The sequence below is a fragment of the Drosophila ficusphila genome, unplaced genomic scaffold (genome assembly GCF_018152265.1).
Source record: "Drosophila ficusphila isolate 14025-0441.05 unplaced genomic scaffold, ASM1815226v1 contig_414, whole genome shotgun sequence".
Taxonomy (NCBI): domain Eukaryota; kingdom Metazoa; phylum Arthropoda; class Insecta; order Diptera; family Drosophilidae; genus Drosophila; species Drosophila ficusphila.
This window is the reverse complement of record NW_025064328.1, coordinates 21422489-21445341: the sequence shown is the minus strand read 5'-3', so window position 1 is coordinate 21445341 and position 22853 is coordinate 21422489. Positions and strand designations below refer to the sequence as shown.

Here is a 22853-nt window from a genome sequence, read left to right as displayed (position 1 = left end):
CAAGAAAGTCATGTCGTTTTTTTTAGTAATCGTTTTTAATCCAATTTATTTACGACTAATCGAGCACCAGGGTCACACTTTTTAGTATCTTTTTAAAGCTTATGGTCTTAGGTACTATCGACGAAAATTTGGTAATTATTCGATAACATTTGTGGAAGCTATAGCAAATTAAACATGGAGGACCAAAGTGAGCATTTTCGGCATATTTTGCTTTTTTACTTCCAAAAAGGAAAAAAAGCGGTCGAAGCTCGCGAAAAATTGTGCGAAGTGTATGGTAAAGATGCCATGAGTGATCGCCAATGTCAGCGCTGCACAGTGGTCGGGCTTGTATGGAACCGCGGCCATAAATACTTCTAGATGTGCTATCGCTATGAAACTTTCACAAAAAATCTATAAAAATATTATAAATATATTATAAAAAAATTGACCGGATCATACCACTATATCCTATAGCTTCCATAGGAACGATTGGATCAGTGGTGGCGCTTTGATGAGAGAGCAGTCCTAAAATCACTTCTAATGGGCAGATCAGGCTAATATTTATACTGGAAGTTATTTACAAGCATAGAACTATAATAAAAAAAAATTGGAGCGATTGCTTAACTCCACTCCCACGCCAACCTTCTCAAAAAAGTTATGATAACAAAAAAATAGTTTGTGGCGGAAAAAAATCGATTTTTTTTTGGCTTATTGTATAGATATTTGTTCCGAAAATGTTCTCAAAAAATTTCAGATCCAAATTTGAAAAACTACAAGAGTTACAGGCCCTTACATGGAGCACATGTCGAACACCGGCCATTGCACAGTATTTGGGCTTGTATTGAGCAGCGGCCATAAGTACTTCTAGTTCAGTTATTGTAACGAAATTTACACCAAAATTCTAAAAAAATATTTTTAAATGTATAGTAAAAAAATTGGCCATATCGTACGTCTATATCATATAGCTGCTATAGGAATGATAGGAAAGAAATAAGTATATAGTATGAAAAACGTTTTTGTTTTTCAAGAAATTTAAACCAAACTTACAGATTGTATGCCTGAACCAGTTTTAGTGAATTTCAATGAAATAAATAAATAAAAATATTTCAAAAAAACATTACAAACACGAGCGACGAGGACAAAACAAAAGCACAATAAGGAAAAACTTTCCCTTTGCAAACGCTAGATGGCATCAGTATTTTCCCGATTATATAAACATCTGCAAATTTCTGCAGCTGATTTTAGGCTTATAAAACCCTAAAAGTCAGACGAACACATTAACATACATACTATTTGTGGGATTTCATGGCATCACAACTAAAACTTTAACTAAACATGAAAAAGATGTTCACAAAATAGTCGAAAAAGGGTTAATCGATCTAAAATACACAAATAATATGTAATTAGTCAGATAAATTTCATAAAACCAATTTTTTAAAGTTAATACCTTTAACTTTAAAATGCATTTTAAATAATTAAATTTGGTGAATTTTTGCGAACGTCCGACCATTTTGAACTTCACTTTTGTTTTCACGAAACTCACTAAAACGCAGCTGCAGGAGCAAAATTGAAGACGTGTTCACACTTTGCATTATATTTTTAGAATGTTCCGTTAGATTTCCGGAAAAAACTAGCTTGCAATGACAAAATATGGATAATTTAGAGACAAATTCTTAACATTTTGACTAATTATTTTAAAGTCGATTTTTCGATTTATGGCCTATGGGCGCAACCACTGTGCGCTGGTTTGCCAAATTCAGGCTTGGAGATTTTGGAATTAAAGACGCCCCACGTTCTGGTCGACCATCGGCCGTTTTTGACGAACAAATTCAGGCTTTGCTGGATGAAAACGGGTGTTATTCAACGCGGGAGATGTCAGAGAAGCTCAGTGTGTCGCATACAACGGTTGAAAACCATTTGAAGAAACTTGGCTACGTAAGCAAGCTCGATGTTTGGGTTCCGTATAACCTAAGGGAAATTCACCTAACTAAGCGTATCAACATCTGCTATTCTCTGCTGCAACGGATTAAAAACGATCCTTTTTTGAAGCGGACATTACTGGCGACGAAAAGTGGGTTGTTTACAATAATGTCCAACGAAAAAGATCATGGAGCAAGAAAGATGAGCCAGCCCAAGCCACATCAAAGGCCGATATCCATCAGAGGAAAGTTATGCTCTCTGTTTGGTGGAATTGGAAGGGTGTAGTGCACTTTGAGCTGCTGGGACGGAATGAAACCATCAATTCAGATGTGTACTGTCACCAGCTATTCAATTTGGCGGAAAAAATTAAAGAAAAGGAGCCGGCACTAGCTAATCGCAAGGGTATAGTCTTTCACCATGACAACGCTAGGCCCCACACATCTTTGGTCACTCGGCAAAAATTAACGGAGCTGAATTGGGAAGTGCTACCACATCCACCTTATAGTCCGGACTTAGCACCTTCAGATTACCATTTGTTTCGCTCTCTTCAAAACTCTTTGAATGGTAAAAACTTTGATTCAGATGAGGCTTTCGAAAACCACTTGTCTCTATTCTTTGCTGGAAAAGACCAAAAGTTCTTCGAGCGCGGAATTATGCAGCTGCCCGAGAGATGGTCATTAGTGGTCGAACAAAACGAGCAATACATAATTGATTAATTATAAGTCCTGATATTAATAAATCATCTTTGAAAATATTGGAAAAAAACCACATGACTTTCTTGCCAACCCAATAGATGATATTTTCCATACCATGAACTACGATAAAAAAAAATATCAAAAATTGACAAAATGGCAGCGTTTTAAAGAAAAAATCGAATTTAACCAAAATTTTGGTCGTTTTTGGCCTACCAAAATGATCGGATCAAAAAACCGATAGTTCATGGTACGTATAACTATATAAAGAACATGTAAAAAACATTTGGTAGTGATCGGATCACTAGTTTTTGAGTTATCACTGCAGCAAATTTGGAAAATGCTGTTTCGAGAAAAACACCTTTAAAGATAAAATGATCGTATTCACTGTTATACGAGCGGCTGCTCTTAAAATTGCTATAACTCAAAAACTAATTGAGATATCGATTTGAAATTTGAATATGTCATTTTTAAAGGCGTAATCTACAGAAAAATTCGAATTCGAATTTTTATACCCTTGCAGAGCAAAAGGGTATTATAATTTCAGTCAGAAGTTTGCAACGCAGTGAAGGAGACACCTCAGACCCCATATAGTATATATATTCTTGATCAGCACCACGAGCAGAATCGGAATACGTCTGTACGTCTGTCCGTCTGTCCATCTGTCCGTCTGTCCGTTTCCGCGCAAACTAGTCTCTCAGTTTTAAAGCTATCTTGATGAAACTTTCCCAAAAGGTGTGTAGTCATTGCTCGTAGTATATAAGTCGGAACGGGCCGGATCGGCCGATAGCGTTTTCGAACTGTTATTGAATTTCGGATTAAATTTAATCAAAATCGGATAACTCTATCATATAGCTGCCATAGGAGAGTTCGAAAAATATATATAGAATTAATGGAAATACATTTATAACATCGTTGTTTTTTATCCCACGAGCATGATTTTTTAAATATCAAGTTTTAAAATAACTCTTATACTGAGAAAAAAGTTTCATAAAAATCGGACAACTATATCTTATGGGTGCCATAGAAAAGATCGAAAAATCTATATAGAAATAACGGAAATAAAATTATAACATCGTTGTTTTTCATCAGACAAGTATGATTTTTTGAAATATAGAATTTTCTTACGACTCTTGAATTACGAATTAAATTTGATCAAAGTCGGACAACTATATCGTATAGCTCCCATATGATCTATAGTCGAAAATATGGGAAATGATTAGAAAAATCGTCTTAGCTTCGATGTTGTTTAACCTTTATGCATTTTGTTCGACATATTTGATGACTGCAAGGGTATGTAAGCTTCGGCTTGTCGAAGCTAGCTTCCTTTCTTGTTTAAAATCTCACACTAGTTGTGCCCCTTAACGTAAATTGAATTCTTGATGTTTGCTTTGTTTTCGTATTTGCCTTACGTGGCTATTCTTTCATTAATTTTAATTACTTACTCCTTTTGCACACTTTTGCTTATCGCTCCCTGGGCCTTTTGTTTACGGCAATCTAATTTTTTAGACGTTCGATTTTGTACTCGCTCTCTGAAGGCACGGTCACAGATCACCTACCTCCTTTTTTTGTTATACACACTTTCGCTAGTAAAAAGGGACAGACAAATCGGCACCACCAAAAGTTACCGTTAGTGAGAAAGATCACCGATCCAGTGGTGGCAGCTTCTGAAAAAAAGGTGCTTCACTTGAATGCGTCCGACTCCTCAGAAAACGCGTGTACGGAGTGAACTGGCGTGAACTTCGGAAACCTGCGTGTTACAGCGTGTGGCCAGTCCTTCCTTGCCCTACTTCTTCCCTTGTCTATCCCTCCCCCTATCTCTTCGCCCAAATTTGTGTTTCTAACGGTAAATGCATTCCAATGGCAACAATGCAATGAGAGAAACGAAAAAATAGAAGACAAAATAGAAGACAAAATGGAATTCGCCATTTAGATTAAAATTAATTCATTTATTTGTAAAGAGTATTTTAAATAAAACTTAAATTTTGGATTATTTGCCACCTGCTAATTGCATTATTTAAAAAAAAAATTATTATTATTTAAAAAAAAAAAAAAACTCCGCTAGAGTCGCACACACATCCGCCCCCGCGCGTGGTAAAATGTATTTTTCGATTCCTCTTTGTGCCTTCGTTCCCGCTTTGAACGTTTTACAGGATGCTTTCTAAAGCTTTGAGAAGGCCGTGACCAGTGAGAAGCACCAGGCAATGAGTGAGGAAGAATTGAAAATTCGTATCGAACGCCTGGACGAAAATAAGGTTGAATCTATTTAATGAAATCGGCAGCAAGGTTCGCGATGATTTTGAGGAGCTATTGATCTCAGTAAAGGTCATGTTAAGTCGAGAATTGGGTAAGCGAAAGCGTCCAGCAATTCGTAGTTCCACGCTTAGGCCAGAGCCATCCATGGATTTCCATTCTGTGTCAGCGGCTCAAAGATCTCATTTACCTGAAATTAGATTGCCTTAATTTTCTGGTGGCTCTACCGAGTTTGCCGATTTTTAGTCCATGTTCAGGGCCATCATCGACAGCGACGTTGAGCTCACTATCATTGAGAAGCTGCAGCATTTAAAGTCTTGCCTGAAGGATTCCGCCTTGGATACAGTGCGCTCATTGGAAATTCCTGAAGGCAATTATGCTGTAGCCTTGGATTTGTTGAATACCCGTTTCAATAAAAAGCGTCTAGCTTTCCAATCTCACATATTGGCAATTTTGGGTCTCCTTAAAGTGTTTATGCAGTCTGATACGAATAAAATTAATGCTAATTTACGTGCTCTTCAGTCTATGGGTTCGGTTGAGCAAATTTCAAACTGCGTTCTTGTTCATGTTTTACTGCAAAAATTAGATAGCAAAACTCAGGCCAATTTGGAAGAATCCGCCGCTATTGATGAAATTCCTTCGGTTAATCAGTTCACTACATTTTTGTCCAAACGCTATCAAAATATTCACAATCAGGAAAAACCCGCAACAAAAGCATCTTTATTGCAACCAACACTTCGGGAGATGGATGTGTTGTGTGTAACTGTAGTGGTCATTCCATTTCTAGCTGTAGTTAATTCACTAATCTGACTAACAAGAGCGCATTCGAAAGGCAAAGGAATTGGCGCTGTGTCTTAATTGCTTAAGAGCGGGGCATCAAATGCGCAATTGTAAGTCATCATAGGCTTTTGGATCTTGGCTTCCAGCCTTCGATTCAGGTTCAGCGAGCTCCCGTTGCTGAACAAAGTACGCCAAATGCAATTTCTTCAAGCCCTTCTACATACCTCTTTGCTGGCTCGGAATGGGGATTCTGATAATGTCTTTCTTGCAACTTTAGTCATAGGCGTTCAAAGTCGATCAGGTGCTTGGATCCCATGCCGTACGCTGCTAGACTCGGGATCCCAAGTCCACATTATGACTTTCCGACTCGCTCACCAGTTGAAACTGCCTAAAACCAAGTCTACCGTATCAGCTGCTGGTCTTGGAGATGCTCGATTTGACTCTGAACGAGTTTTCGTTTGCATCAAATTAAAGTCACATACATACCTCCGATTACTTCGCATCCCTCTCTGTTCTTGTTGCTCCAGTTATTGCTGACAATCAAACCAGTTTGACCGTTAAGCCCAATGGCTGGAAAATTCTCTCCTATATTCAGTTGGCCGATCCTGAATTTTATAAATCTCAGCGTATTGATCTTCTTATCGACGCAAGCATTCTTTTTGAGCTATTATCTGTAGGGCAGATTAAGTTGGCTGCTGGGTTACTTTGCGAGACTTCTACGTTGACGATCTAATCACAGGAGGCAATCAACACAGGAGGTCCTCGAAATCATGTCTCAAACCACCAACTTGCATTCACGAGGAGGCTTTAAACTCAGGAAATGGTGATCCAACGACCGCGGTATTCTTGATCAAATTCCTGACTCGGAAAAGGAAACATTCCTGAAGATTTTCATGGGTCGTACCCAGCAAATGAAGTTTCCTTGACGTGCGTTGCATCCAAAGGTTGCTAACACGTTTCAACAGCTGATGGCAAACGAAAAGTTCATCTGGTTTTTTCCAAGTCTAGTGTGGCGCCTTTGAAGACTCTCACGGTCCCTAAATTGAAGCTGTGCGCTGCTTTGCTACTGGCCCAACTGATGCGAGACGTACGCAACATGGATCTCTTCGATTGCCCGTTTTATTGCTGGTCGGATTCTGCTGTAGTTTTTTCATGGATAACCGATGAACCTTCACGTTTCCAAGTATTTATTGCTAATCGATTATCTTTAATTCAAGAGTTATCCAGTGGCATGAATTGGCGCTATGTACCGACCGACTACAATCCAGCCAACATTTTGTCAAGAGGTGCTTCCCCAAGTGAGCTACTGGAATCTGCCCTGCTGGAATCTGCCCTTTGGTTCAGAGGCCTAGCGTTTCTTTTCAAAGATCAGCACGATTGGCTTGATTGTTGTTTGGCTGTGAAGACTCCTCCCAAGTTCAGAAAGTGCATTTTGGTTGGCGTCTCTACCAAAGGATGACCCACACTTTTGAATTCGTATACAAATTTGCACACCGTATAGGACGTCCTGGTCTTGCTGTCGAAGATGTCAAAATGGGCACTCAGATGCCTATCAAATGTATCCAAATAAGCAATCTGGCTGATGACTACTGGAGGCTGCATACTAAGTAGCAAATTTCATCATCCAGCCCGTTGTCCTAGCTTTTGCCAATCAGCACATCATCCTGTCATACGCCAGCATCCAGTTACACATGCCATTATACTTGACTTGAGTCGGAAGAACTTGCATTCTGGTCTGCGAGAGCTGCTCGCTCACATGCATTTTCAATTTTGGCCAATAGGTGGCCGAAAAACAGTGTCAGCTGCAACGTCCAAATGCGTCATATGCTTTTAAACCAAACCACAACTATCTCAACACTTAATGGTTGACTTGCCCAAGAATCGTGTAAACGCCACGTCTATGTTCATGGTCACTGGTCTGGATTTCTGTGGTCCCTTTTACTAAATAGTCGGAGTTCGAAGCAAGATGCCTGTGAAAACGTACGTCTGCGTTTTTATCTGTTTTGCGACGAAAGCTATCTATCTGGAGCTTGTCCAGGATCTTTCGACACAAGCAATCTTGGGAGCACTGAAGCGGTTTATTCTTACCAGAGGCAAACCTGCCCGAATATGGTCGGACGAGCTAACTGAGCTAAAGAATCTAACCTTATCGAGCACCCACATTCGAGCTAAATAAGAATTCTGCATAGAAGATTCGATTGATTCCCTCTCGTTCACCTCACTTTGAAGGCCTCTGGATGGCTGCAGTAAAAACGGCTGAATTTCATTTCTGTTGGCCCATCGTTATTATTTTTCGATGAATTGCACACTTTTCGGCAATTATAAGCTCACGACTTGTACTCCCTTTTTCATAGAAACCGGCAGATCTTGACGTTTTAACTCCTGCACATTTTTTTGTCACAGTTCCACTGGTGTCGTACTCTGAGCCTGACGTCACAAAGCTGAACTTTAACCGTGTTGACCGCTAGCAGAGAATTGCTTACTTCCAACAAATCTTCTGGTTACGGCCGCATGAAGAGTATTTGAACCTGATGCAGCAACAGTCAATGTGGCCCACTCCCAAGCCTGCGCTATAAATCAACGATGTCGCCTTGGTGCAGAATGAGAATTTGCCTCCCCTTAAATGGCCATTAGTCATGACCATGGAATTAATGCCTGGATCCGATGGAGTTGCTCGTGTGGCATTGGTTCGAACATCAACTGGAATCACTCGAAGGGCTGTCCGCAATGTCTGCGTGCTCACGAAGCAGGACCTGGTTGAAAGCCCTGGTCTTCCAACGGGGTCTTCCAACTTCGGTCATGCCGCAGCCTAACTCAAATGTTTGTTTTGTTTTTCTATTTGCCCAGCCTGGCGACACTTTCATGAATTATAACTGCTAACTCCATTTGCACTTTTTTGCTTATCGCTGCCTGGCTCTCGGCCAGCAGCTTCTTTAATAGTTCGATTTTGTACTCGCTCGCTGAAGGAATGGTCGCAGATAAAATAATTTTTATGGATCTTGATGGACATTTGCAAAAAAAAAAAATTATCCCCGGCCTAACCCCTTACGTCACCAACCCAATTCAGTACACACAAGCACACTAAAAAACGTCGACTTAACAACATACAGAAAATTTTTATTTTTTTATTTGGAAGCGACCAGTTACAAATTACAAATTTTCTGAATATTTAAATTATGGATGATTAACAAGTTGAAGTATACTAGCGTTGTTCACAGAACGATTCAGTGCCAATACCAATTCTAGAACAATTGCAAATGTTTCTTCATTATCACAATGGACTAATGGATTATTTAAAACTACATTGGATCATATGCCATCTAAAAATTAGAGCTTCCTTGCAGCGTGTGTTTGAAACACATCGATCATGTAATGCACAACAACATCCTATTATTTTTTAACAAGGTGAAAATGGCTATCATATTGTAATCAAGTCGTTAAATTCCTATAATTATAGGCTTATTCTGTGTTATTAAAAAAAATCTTTTGGAGGTGGTAAAACAAAAAATAAAAGCGAGCTAAATGAATTACTATGCATAGAGTATATATTATTGTTTCGGGAATGGGAGGATAATCACATCTAAGAGTGTCGATCAATTTTCTATTGACATGTACGTCAAAAACGAGGCTGAGTGACTGCTTCAACTGAATCAAGCATACAGTGGCTCACAGCTTAAAGTATGCAGTGCATACTTTTAACTTTAAACGCCCATAGCGGTAAAACTATAAGGAATATTGGAATAAACAAGGTGCCAAATGAAAGATTAACTTATTTAGAATAACGTAACAAAATCATTTATTTTCAAAAACGGCTTAAACACTAAAAAAAACTTAAAAAATTAAAAATACAGCTTATATTCAGCTCACAGCTTATTTTATGCAGTTAGTTTTCTCAGTAACTACGCTGGAAATTCCATGGAATTTTTCCGTTTTTTTTGGCGTTGCTAGCTTTGCCAATCTTCTTTATTTTCGTGTGCTTGTCATTTACTCTTATTCTTGATCTCAACGACTCCGGATAGGCGATTTTTAAAATGAGTCCACGCACAACATTAGAACAACGGGAATTGGTTATATACCATTTCAAAAACAATATCTCCCAGCGTAAAATTGCTGAAATAGTGAACATAAAGCCTCCAACAGTGCAAAAAATTATCGAGCGCTTCGTTCACGAAAATCGTTTGGAAAATAAAGGACGCCAAGCACCAAACAAGATTTTCACTGATGCAGATGAGCGGTACATAGTTCGGAAAATCAAGGCTAATCCGAGACTATCAGCACCAAAACTTGCATCCGAAGTTAAGGCTGGTCTTGGCAAAAATTGTTGCGATGAAACAATTCGACGAGTCCTACGTAACAATGACTATAATGGCCGCGTAGCTCGTAAAAAGCCATTCATAAGCCCAAAGAATAGGTTAGCTCGCCTAAAATATGCAAAAGATCACCTTTCCAAGACCCCCGACTTCTGGAAAAGTGTGATATTTGCAGACGAATCCAAGTTTAATATATTTGGATCAGACGGTAACGCTTATGTATGGCGGAAGCCCAATACAGAGCTTGAACCAAAGAACCTGAAGGCAACGGTAAAGCACGGCGGTGGCAGCGTGATGGTTTGGGCCTGTATGTCAGCTGCTGGCCCTGGAAAACTGACTTTTATTGAATCGATAATGGATAAAAAAGCATACCTTCAAATATTAAAGGACAATTTGGTCCAAAGTGCCGAGGGTCTTGGAATAAAAGACAATTTCCGCTTTTATCAGGATAATGATCCGAAGCACAAGGCTGGAATTGTGCGGATGTGGTTGCTGTACAATTGCCCTCACGTTGTGGATACGCCGGCTCAGTCACCGGACCTCAACGTTATTGAAAATTTATGGGCCATTTTGGATAATAATATTAGAAATTACCATATTTCTAACAAAAATGACTTAAAAGATGCCCTAATGAAGGAGTGGGGAAAGATCTCGTCAGAAGTCACCCAAAAATTGGTTGAATCAATGCCGAAAAGGCTGAAAGATGTCGTTGACAACAATGGTTACCATACCAAATATTAAAAACGTTATATTTTTGAGTTTTTTCCTTATTTTTTGAACATTTTTGAGACTGCATAAAATAAGCTGTGAGCTGAATATAAGCTGTATTTTTAATTTTTTAAGTTTTTTTTAGTGTTTAAGCCGTTTTTGAAAATAAATGATTTTGTTACGTTATTCTAAATAAGTTAATCTTTCATTTGGCACCTTGTTTATTCCAATATTCCTTATAGTTTTACCGCTATGGGCGTTTAAAGTTAAAAGTATGCACTGCATACTTTAAGCTGTGAGCCACTGTAACTGCGTTTCGAGTAGTATATCCATCTTCGTGATGCCATAAATTCCGATCAGAATGCGCAAAATGTCGGGCAAATGACGATACTGAAACGTAAGTTGGAATCCTACGACATATGCATGAATATGCTCAGTATGGTATGTATGTCGTACATATTGACGCATTTCCGCGAACGGAATGTAGAAAAATCCAATTTTACAGGAGAAGCTTTTTTTTTATTTAATCTCTTAGGAGCACTGTAACATACGATAAAATTGAAACTTAATTTTTATCGGAACTATACGGTTTTCAGTTATAATATTTCACAGACGTAGTGAGACATTAGGTGCCTAACAATTTTGATTTAAAACCTCAATTTCGAAAAAAAGCGACATACGATACTTTCGCGGAAATGCATCGATATGTTCATGAATATGACACATCAAATTAATTTATCACGTTCACGTTTAATCGAAATTGGGTAGAAATGAAAAGAGAACTACTTCCTGGTCAGTCACCCATCGCCATGACATCATTGCAAGTGTTTTAAAACAGAAATTGAGATTGCGTATGGATTTCATTGTGAAATTCTTTTTTTTTGGGAGACACGATGATGGATGTAGTTAGTGGAGTGGCAGAAACGTGGATTACCACACGTGCATATTCCAAATTAAAGATAATGAAATCGATGATGGACAGAAAACGCAATGCGAAGAGCGGGGCGACCACCATCGACAAGTTTTTTTGAAACATGATAGCGTGATGATTTCGTCCAAACGCAGCTTGACGCTGAAATGCCAAGACACTATACTTGAAATTAATCATCCAAAAAATGTCAACGACGGAAACCAGAGACTATCCAAGTCTATTTTTCACGAATGCATTAGGCCGCATACGGAGCGCTTGCAGTTCCCTGTAAGAGTTTAATTTGCAATGATAATAAAAAAGTGACAAGGTCAGTCATTAAGCGCTTGCCGCACTAATCTTGAAAACCCACATTTTTCACATGCTCAATTAAATGTAGCTTGCTCCATATTCATTTATTTTCCAAAAAAAAGAACGAAGAATGTTTATCATGCCTTGCGTTGTCGTGAAGAAGGTTGATCAATCATGCCCAGCTTTTTGGCTACGGCTACTACTATGCTGGTCTATCTCGACGACAGGCCTTTTGGAGCGTGGCGTATCTTCGTCCACCTCTACACCAAAAGGAAAAAGTCTTCGTGCGGTTGAAATGGAAACTTTATCAGGTCCATTAACTGCACAAATTTTATTTTGCTCCATGCTTGCATACTGAGCCAAACAACAAACAGTCACGAATGCAAAAATCTATACAGAAATCTTAGGAAGTGAGCTTTTCTTAATTTCTAAAAAGTTTCATTGCGAGGATTTATTGATCCAACAAGAAACCGCTTCATTTCATGTTGCACAGTATCAGTTATAATCAGTTAAAGTTTTCGGAGGTGGAAGGCAGGAGGAGGCTATTGTGAAAGAATAGGCAAACATTGATATTATCGGGTTATTCAAAGCCTAGACAATTGCAATTTGTGGAACAACAAACAAATTGCGGGTCTAAGATAAAAATAATTATGATATAATAATATAATAACACTTTGTTTTTATCAACTTTTTATTAACAGTTACTTAAAGATTTTTCCTAAATATGAAACAGATACAGTAGAATCCTCTTATAACGACTTCGCTTATAGTGTCAGTCCGGGTTGTGCGACGAAAACTCGATGGTTTGGTTGATCCCCATACAAACTTATATGAAAGGGCCTCCGCTTAGAGCGTTTCCGCTTTTAGTGGTCTGTCGCTTATACGAACAAAAATTTTCAAGAAAATTGAAAAAATTTACCGGATATTGCGTCGTGCAGAAAAAAAATACATTGCAATAGTGCCAAATTTAAGCATCAAAACACGCGGTTAGAAATGTATGTATTTATTAGTGATCGGCACCTTTGCTTGTGCGTAGCAGCGACACGAAGGATCTTACACTGTCACTACTCTCTGTTAGTTTTAGCTGTCGCCTTAACTACGCTGCTGCCAGAGAGAGAGTCGAAGTGCAATGCCGACGTCACACGCTGCTCTGCGTGTGCAGACCTCATAGCCTATTCCATGAGATGTCCCCTTATATTTCTAGTTTTTTGTGCTTTTTTCCGAGTAAAACTAAAAGTGTACATTCGGCAAATGCAAAATATGCAATAATAAGCTCACTCAGTTTTTAGTATTATGAGAAACCCATGCTTTTGAATTAAATTTATTAAATTTTTCGTTTTAATTAAAAAACTAATTTGATTTATTTTAAAAACCTATTACGAAGACGGCAACCATAAATAAACAAAAAAAATATGTTTTTTTGTTCCTTTGGCTTAGTGCGTCTTCCGGGTATAACGACGAAAAATCGTCGGTCCCTTAAAAGTCGCTATAACCGGATTCTACTGTAATTTTAAAATATTTTTAAGGGATATTAATTTTATACATCTATCGTACTTCTTATAAAAAAAAATTCTTATAAATCTTATAAACGCCCAACAAAAACTCCTAAAGCCTTCCAATGCTACTATGGATCTACATTTATTTTTTTCGTTTTTTTTTCAAGAAATCTTCAAATATATCCTCGGTACCCTATTTAATTAATTTATGAAAATAAACTTGGTGATAACAATACTATTTATGTGAGCAAACTATTATTGAATTAAATTTGGGGAAAGGGTTTATACTTACATGTTTTATAACTGTGTAGGGTGGGTAATCGAATCCAGCTATGATGACTTCTCGACCCTGCAAGTTCTTAAGTTTGTTTGGGAAAAGGAATTTTCCAAACTGAAACCGCTGCTCGGAGGCCAAATATCTGTCCAAAAGTTTTAGCTGGGCAGGCTTTCCTGCTTTTGGCCCAACATATTTGTTTGTTTTTATGTCGAAAATAGTTCCCGATGAATAATCACGTACAACAAATAAAATGTTTGGTTGATCTAAATCCGATAAAACAAAAACGTTAAGCTTGAGTTAAATAATTTATTTTTTGTAATTATATGGCAGAAGTATTATTAAATATGTCATGGTTATATTTTATTTAAAATAGATCAAATTGAGAATAGTTTTCTATCGACATTTTTCGGTTTATAGTTTATTCCATCTATTAATTATTTGTCAGGTAAAAAAGAAAATAGTATAATCGATAAGTCCATCTAGCCGTTTCTGTCTGGGTCTGTATGTCCGTATCAACGTCGATATCTTAAAAACTATAAGAGCATTTACAGTAAACATACAAAAAATGTAAGTACCTATATGTACATATGTGCGGAAGTTTATTTTTAACAAGTAGGGAAGCTAATTTCGGCAAACAGAATTTGAATGCAGAAAACTAACAGACTAAATGAATGCCGAAAACGACTAGGCTAAATTAATCTTTTTTCCAGTTTTGTCGAATTTTCAATTACTTTTCTTATGTCTATGTCAACTATATAATAGAGAAGTCTGATTTTAATAACTACATCTTTTTAAATATTTATTATGGTATTGAAATACTAAATGCCGAGAAAAAGGCATGCGTGCCCAACAAAATTAAACAAAAATTTCTATGTACATATATCCTTGTAGAGGTTATTATAATTTCACTCAGAAGTTTGCACCGCAGTGAAGGGCCCACCTGAGAACCCATAAATTAGGCACCTAATGTCTCACTACCCTGTGCAATATTATAACTGAAAGCCCTATAGTTCCGATAAAAATTAAGTTTCAATTTTATCGTATGTTACAATGTGCGCGCGAAATTATCGTATGTCCATACAAATTTTTTTTCAATTGCATAGAAATACTGCAATCGCACTAAAATACCGAAATACAAAAATAAAGAAAAAGCTTCTCCTGTAAAATTTGATTTATCTGCATACGATACATTCGCGGAAATGCGTCGATATGTTCTTGATCATCATCACGATCGATTTGAATGTGTACGTCTGTCCGTCAGTTTGTTGCTAAGTAAACATTGCTCTCAATTTTTAAGCTTGCTGAAATTTTACCAAGAGATCTGGCGACGATATCAAATAGCTTCTTTAGCATAAAAAATTAAATCCGGATTACTGAAAAATGAAAACGTCGATGTTTTTTATCGTTTATCATTTATCGAATCTTAAATTTATATAAATCCAATAAAAATCAAGAAAGAAAACTAGCTTCGGCGAGCCGAATCTTATATACCCTTGGAGTCATTAAATATGTAAAATAAAATATGTACTAAGGGCTAAGCCACAGCAAAGCTATGACGATTTTTCTATTAATTTTCGGTAGATTTTGAGTTCTAATGTTCACGAATTCTAAAATAACGTTTTCGGGAAAATCGATTTGAAGTTTTTTATACGTCTAAATTTGGTCGTTAAAAACGCTGTAACTCCATTAGCTTGACTACAATTTACTCAACATTTTAATCAATTTTTAAATAATTTGAAATAAATACAACGAGTTGAGTTAAAATAGCTGTCAAATGAAACCAAGGCAAAAATAATGTCACTTTTATTTGCCTTGTAGTCAGCATGCGATCCCAAAATTTCAGGATCAGCTTCTGTAGCCCCAATTCAAGCTCGAATTCTGAACTTGGCCTTGCCAAAGTTCAGCGGCATATATTCGGAGTTTAGGAATTTTATCACCCTTTTTCAACCTCTTCTTCATCAAGACGACAGCTTTCCAGTTATCCATTTAATCCACTATTTTCGTATCTCTCTGGTTATCGAGTCACTTAAAAAAAGTATACCAGAACGAATACTTAATTGTTATGAAAAATATTTCGACATTGTTTACTCCTGCGAAAATAACGCAACAATCGTCCTTAAGGAATATCATCGATGCCGTATTACCGATAATGGATATTTTTCTATCTCGTCTTGAATAGAGTTACCTAGGGTTTTTGATTTTAAAATTATTTATTCTGGTACCTTACTGACCACTCCGTAAATGTCAATGACTGGAAAATGCGAAAGAAAGTACCATTTGCAGACCCCTATTTTGACAACCCAAAAATAATACGAAAATATGTATGTTGATGGGAGCAGAATCATTTTTTGAGTTCTTAGCTGTTGGTCCAAGATCCTTCTTGGATGGCTTGTATCAGATACAAGATGTCTGCCCCAAAAGAAGTTGTGAATAGTTTAAGTGTTGTAGTGAAGTGCTTTTATTATGAAATGACGTAAACATAACCTAAATGTAACGGAAGAGGTGCGATAGAAATATACTAGATATTGACCTTTTGGCAAAATAAAAAAGCGGTTTTTTTGCGCCGAAAACGAAAACCTTTAAATTAACAAATCAGGAGTTGGGTTTGCACAAAAGTAAAGTACAGTAGAATCCGGTTATAGCGACTTTCAAGGGACCGACGATTTTTCGTCGTTATACCCGGAAGACGCACTAAGCAAAAGGAACAAAAAAACATTTTTTTTTGTTTATTTATGGTTGCCGTCTTCGTAATAGGTTTTTAAAATAAATCGAATTAGTTTTTTAATTAAAACGAACAATTTATTAATTTTAATTCAAAAGCATGGGTTTCTCATTAGTATTGCATATTTTGCATTTGCCGAATGTACACTTTTAGTTTTACTCAGAAAAAAGCACAAAAAACTAGAAATATAACGGGACATCTCATGGAATAGGCTATGAGGTCTGCACACGCAGAGCAGCGTGTGACGTCGGCATTGCACTTCGACTCTCTCTCTGGCAGCAGCGTAGTTAAGGCGACAGCTAAAACTAACAGAGAGTAGTGACAGTGTAAGATCCTTCGTGTCGCTGCTACGCACAAGCAAAGGTGCCGATCACTAATAAATACATACATTTCTAACCGCGTGTTTTGATGCTTAAATTTGGCACTATTGCAATGTATTTTTTTTCTGCACGACGCAATATTCGGTACATTTTTTCAATTTTCTTGAAAATATTTGTTCGTATAAGCGACAAACCGCTAAAAGCGGAAACGCTCTAAACGGAGGACCTTTCATATAAGTTTGTATGGGGACGAACCAAACCATCGAGTTTTCGTCGCACAACCCGGACGGACACTATAAGCGGAGTCATTATAACAGGATTCTACTGTAATTCATTAATGCGATACACCGACATCATCGGTCTAACCAAATCTGAGCTCTTTAAACTGCAGATTGAGAAAGGACCACTTGTGAACGAGAGATCTGATATTCACCAACCGATTTTTTAAGATGGCTGCAAGCACGGAGACGCCAGATGAGGTCAGGGATGATCATCTGATTCTTTCAAAGCGTCTGCGTCTGCAAAATTAGCCGTCCTCATGGGTGACCTGAAAGAACTTTGGTGCTTTGCTGCTGTGGAGAATGGAGCATGATCGGTAATGACCATCTTTCTGTCCGCATATGGATTCTAGAATTAGAAAAGGTTGCGCAGGGGTACAGATTGGGAACACGCAGCATTGGTAGCTTGGTAACCGTTTACTTCATGGTTCTGCTAAGATGTATGTGATGTTTGAAAAAGGCGACTACATGGGAGCAGTTGACTAAAATGTTGTTGGAAGTATTCGGACGCAACATGTCCAATCGTGAAGTTGCTAAGCTTGCAAGACCGCAAGCTTGAAAAGGGAAATTACTGCTGAGTTATTTCATCACTATGCGCAAGGTTTGTTTTCTGACTCAGACGTCATCAAGAACATAGTATATAGTCTCAGTGACCGATCGGGATACGCTACCCTATTTACTATTGTACATCCCTCAATGAGTTGCGCAAAAATCTATTGCGATATTAATCAGTGCAACTGGAAAGAGCCTGGAAGCCCCAGTGGGCGACAGCAGTCACACCTTCAGATACCACTTTAACGATGACCTTCCGAGAGACAGGCTGTTTTGGTTGACGTCGTATGGGACCTTTAAGAAAGAATTGTGACCACCAAAACGACCGGATGGAGCGTGCTTTACTTGCTTTGAAGTGGGTTAACAGTATAAGCAGTGTGCATGGTGTGCATATAAGCACTGGGTGCATATACATTAATAATATTAGGTTATTTGGTAATGACATACCGGTTTTTACATTCAAATTTCGCGCTTCGCTTGTGAAGTCAAATATAATCGTATCTGGCAATGCTTTCGCACAGGGAAAAACTGCTGCGGAATCTCGCAGACAGCTTATTGCTGTCTTAGGAGATAACAAACTTTCGATTCAAACGGCCGAACAGTTGTTCCCAAGCCTTCCGGACGACCAGTGACCGTTGATACGGATAAAATCATGGAAATAGTGTGTTCGGTCATGCCGCAGCCTAAATCCAATCACTAATTTCAAATCTTAACGTAAATTCATTGCTTGATGTTTGCCTTTGTTTTGCTATTTGCCCTGCGCGGCAACACTGAACACTCATTTCTAACTCCCTTTTTGCACTTTTTCGCTTATCGCTTCCTGGCCTTGTCCGGTCGCTGATCGCCTGCCTATATACTCTTCGGCTATATACTCTTCGCGAAGTTTAAGGCACAGACAAATCGGTCTGCCTGCCCAACATACCTTCAGTAGTTCGATTTTGGTACTCGCTTACACAAGGCACGATCGCTGATCGCCTGCCAAATCTCGGCTTTATATACTTTCGTCTAAAGCATTGACAAATCGGTCTGCCTGCTAATATACCTTTTCGCTGCAAAAAGGCACAGACAAATCGGTCTGCCTGCCCAACATACAACAAACAATAACTTTATACATTTAAGGCCTTGGTGTCGGTTTAATAAATAAGTGCAAATTATTAACGAAATTTTGTGCAGTTTATTTTATTTGGGCACCGCCAAGGTAATGGTTAGTGAAAAAGCTCACTGATCCAACATTTTGGTGATCCCGACGTGATACTGAAACAATAAAATTTCGAAAAATCAAACAAATAATTTTATTATTTTCGTTCGGTTAAAGTTGGTGATCGCGCATATGGGACATTCTTTTACCTTTTTTTTGCGTCACAATTCCGATTTTTGTCAAAATTTTTTTTTGAAGTGTAGGAAGCAAAATAAAAAAACACGTGTATCGGTATTTTGCTTAAAAATTTTTTTTTTACAAAGTTATGATTTTTGACAATATCAATGGTTTTCTCTATCCTTGAACACGTTAAATCAATTATCTCTTGTTCTATTAATCGTATCGTTACAATTTTTTTTTATTATTTAGTTCAAGAATTCAGCTTTCAAAAAGTAATTTTATTTTTTATTTTAATTTTTTATTTATAAGAATTAGTAACAAACTAATCATTATATCGACATTCAATGCCGATCCCCACAACTTATTTAATTGAAAACAAGAAAGGAAGCTAGCTTCGGCAAGCCGAAGCTTATATACCCTTGCAGTCATTAAAAATGTCAAACAAAATACATAAAGGCTAACAACATCGAATCTATGACGATTTTTCTATTATTTACCATATTGTTCATATGACAGCTATATGATATAGTCGTCCGATTTTGATAAAATGTAATATGTAACTCAAGACTCATTAGAAAACTCTATATTCCAAAAATCATGATTGTCTGATGAAAAACAACGAGGTTATAATTTTATTTCCGTTATTTCTATATAGATTTTTCGATCTTTCCCATGCCAGCTATATGATCTAGTACTCCGATTTTTATGAAATTTTTTTCTCGATTTAAGAGTATTTCAAAAACTTGATATTCCAAAAATCATGCTCGTGGCATTAAAAACAACGACATTATAATTTTTTTTCCATTATTTATATATATATTTTTTGATCTCTTCTATGGCAGCTATATGATAGAGTTATCCGATTTTGATAAAATTTAATACGAAATTCAATAACAGTTAGAAAACGCCATCTGGAAGAAATCAAGTCGAATCTGATCAAAAACAACGGAGTAAGAATTTTTTATTTCATTCTCTTGTATGGGAGCTATCCGATATAGTCGGCCGATCCGGCTCTTTCCGACTTATATACTGCGTGCAATAACTACACACCTTTTGGGAAAGTTTCAGCAAGATAGCTTTAAAACTGAGAGACTAGTTTACATAGAAACCGACAGGAGGACAGACGGACAGACGTACAGACGGATTTGGATTCTGATCGTGATGCTGATCAAGAATATATATACTTTATGGGGTCTGAGGTGTCTCCTTCACTGCGTTGCAAACTTCTGACTGAAATTATAATACCCTTTTGCTCTGCAGGGGTATAAAAATAAATTTATTATCCCTATGTTTTGCTTAATAAACAGTAAAAGGAATTAGAGTGGGGTCTTCATCAGATTTCGACTCTTCGCGCAGCGCGCGCTTCACATGCTGCCGCAGCGCGATCAATGTTATTTTATATCTTATTACCTAATAGAGACCCCACTCTAAATCCAAGTGTTTTTTCTTAGGAATGACGTATAGAATTAAATTGTAATTTTCCTAATTACCTATATATGTTGTGGGGATCAGCTTTGAAACCATTAAATTGTTTATAACTTTTTTTTCTGTACAAATAAAAAAATTGGAAGTAAAAAAACTTGAAAGGCAACATTAATACCTATTGATTAAAAAAAAGTTTTTATTATGTGACTACTGGATGCAGAGATAATATATTTAATATATAGAAAAAATATATGAAAAACTATTTTTTTTTGAGTAAAATCCTTTTATACGTGTTGAATAAAATCTTCCATAGAAGCTGAAAAAAAATTTTCATTCAATTCTGAGACATAAAAGAAAAAAATTTTCTCGAATCCGTACGATTTGTAAAAAGAATGTCCCATATACATACTTACGTAGCTCTGTGCACATAAGCGCAAGCTGTAACTCCGCTAGACTCTCGCACACACCCGCCCCCGCGCATCGTAAGTACATTTTCGTTTCCTCTTTGTGCCCCAGCTTCCCGCTTTAAACGTTTTTACAGCGGCGACAAAACGGTTTCGTTTCGCGTGTTCAGTGCCTATATACATATACATATGTATTTATATATTCAAATAGACGCATAATTTTGGCGCAATCATTGCACAGTGGGACTTGATCAGCTTGCAAGTAATAGTTTCCCGAAATAATAAAATCCAAATAAATCAACATGTCAACGGACACAACGCTTTCTGCTCCAGTTGCGGGAGCAACCTATTATAAATTGAAGGATGGCTCAATGCTTTCTAAAGCTCAAGCCTTTGCGACGACCCTGACCATCGAGAAGCTTCAGGAAATGACGGAGGAAGAATTACAACTTTGTGTTCAACGTCTGGACGACAGCAAGGCGACATTTATCCAGGTCCATGACAGGCTTGAGAGGCTGGATTTTAGTGAAATCGGCAGCATGGTTCGCGACGATTTTGAGGAGCTAACCATATTAACAAAGGTTAAGTTGCATATAGAATTGGGTAAGCGAAAACGGTCCAAGCATCAGAGCCCTTTTCACCCTGGCTCTCAGCCTTCGACCGAGGTTCTGCGAGCTCCCGTTGCGGAACTAAGTACGCCAAACGCAATCGCTTCTATCCCTGCAACCCCTTTGCTGGCTCAGAATGTGGATTCTGATGCTGTCCTTCTTCCAACTGCAGTCATATGCGTTCAAAGTCGATCAGGTGCCTGGATCCCATGCCGCACGCTGCTAGACTCGGGATCACAAGTCCACGTTGTGACCTCCCGACTCGCTCATCAATTGGAATTGCCAATCAATTAGAATTGCCAAGGTCTACAGTAACAGTTGCTGGTCTTGGAGATGCTCGACTTGACTCTGAAGGAGCGACCGTTTGCCTTAAGTTGAAGTCGCATACCTCCGGTTATTCTGCATGCCTATCTGCTATTGTTTCTCCAGCGATTACCGAAGATCAACCCAGTTTGAACGTTAAGCCCGATGATTGGAAAATTCCCTCGAGTATTCAGTTGGCCGATCCTGATTTTTACAAATCTCAGCGGATAGATCTTTTCATTGGCGCAAGCATGTATTTTGAATTGTTATCTGTAGGGCTGATTAAGTTGGCTGCTGGGTTACCCCTATTGCAAAAAACGAAGCTTGGTTGGATCGTAACAGGAGGTGGATCGTCCTCTATCAAGGCAACTGGATTTCAAGATCAAGCTGTGCATCGTGAATTGTTTGCTGCTCGTATGGATGACGTTGACGAACTGATCACAGGAGGGAAATCAACACACGAGGTCCTCGAAATCAGGTCTCAAACCACTAACTTGGTTTCACGAGGCGGCTCTAAACTCAGGAAATGGTGTTCCAACCACCGCGACGTCCTTGATCAAATTGCTGACTCGGAAAAGGAAACACTCCTGAAGTTTGACGATGGCAGCGACATTACCAAGACACTGGGTCTTGCCTGGAACCCTGCAGCGGATGTATTTCGTTTTTCTTTGACTTCCACACAGGTCTCTTCAAAGCCATATAAACGACTGGTGTTTTTCACAACTGCTCGGGTGTGCGATCATCTCCTTGGTTTCATTGGTCCTTAGCTGCCAAGGCCAAAATCTTCCTGCAACAAGCCTGGAGAGAAAAGTTGGATTTGGATGAGAGCTTTTCTGTTGTCCTTTTGTCATCTGACATGGGTCGTACCCAGCAAAAGACGTTTCTTCGACCTGCGTTGGATCCAGATGCTGATGGCGAACGAGAGGTGCATCTACTTTTTTCAAAGTCTCGTGTGGCACCTTGGAAGACTCTCACGGTTTCCAAATTGGAGTTCTGCACTGCCTTGCTACTAGCATCAGTTGCGCTAGTAGCAGGACGTACGCAACATAAAGCTCTTCGTTTTTGCTGAAGGCTTATCATCGATAAGATATGAACATTCACGCTTTCAAGTATATGTTACTAATCCAATATCTTCAATTCAAGAGTTATCCAGTGCCAAGAATTGGGGCTATGTACCGACTCACTGCAATCCAGCCGACATTTTGTCAAGAGGTTCTTCCCCGAGTGAGCTTCTGGAACCTGCCCTTTCGTTCACCAGCCCAGAGTTTCGTCTCGAGAATCGCAATGCG

At 38.2% G+C, this 22853-nt stretch overlaps 2 protein-coding genes across 3 annotated transcripts in view; one reads left to right on the top strand and one right to left on the bottom strand.

Annotated features, from left to right (window-relative positions):
* The window catches only part of LOC108101728 (guanine nucleotide exchange factor DBS), a 240935-nt gene that overhangs the window by 143855 nt on the left and 74227 nt on the right, over nt 1-22853 (top strand). The gene's annotated exons all lie outside the window — the stretch shown is intronic.
* The window catches only part of LOC108089075, a 61338-nt gene that overhangs the window by 34019 nt on the left and 4466 nt on the right, over nt 1-22853 (bottom strand). Inside the window, exon 4 of the mRNA XM_043208212.1 lies at nt 13650-13897. Coding sequence (XP_043064147.1) covers nt 13650-13897 — 248 coding nt within the window. The remainder of the gene's footprint in view (nt 1-13649; nt 13898-22853) is intronic.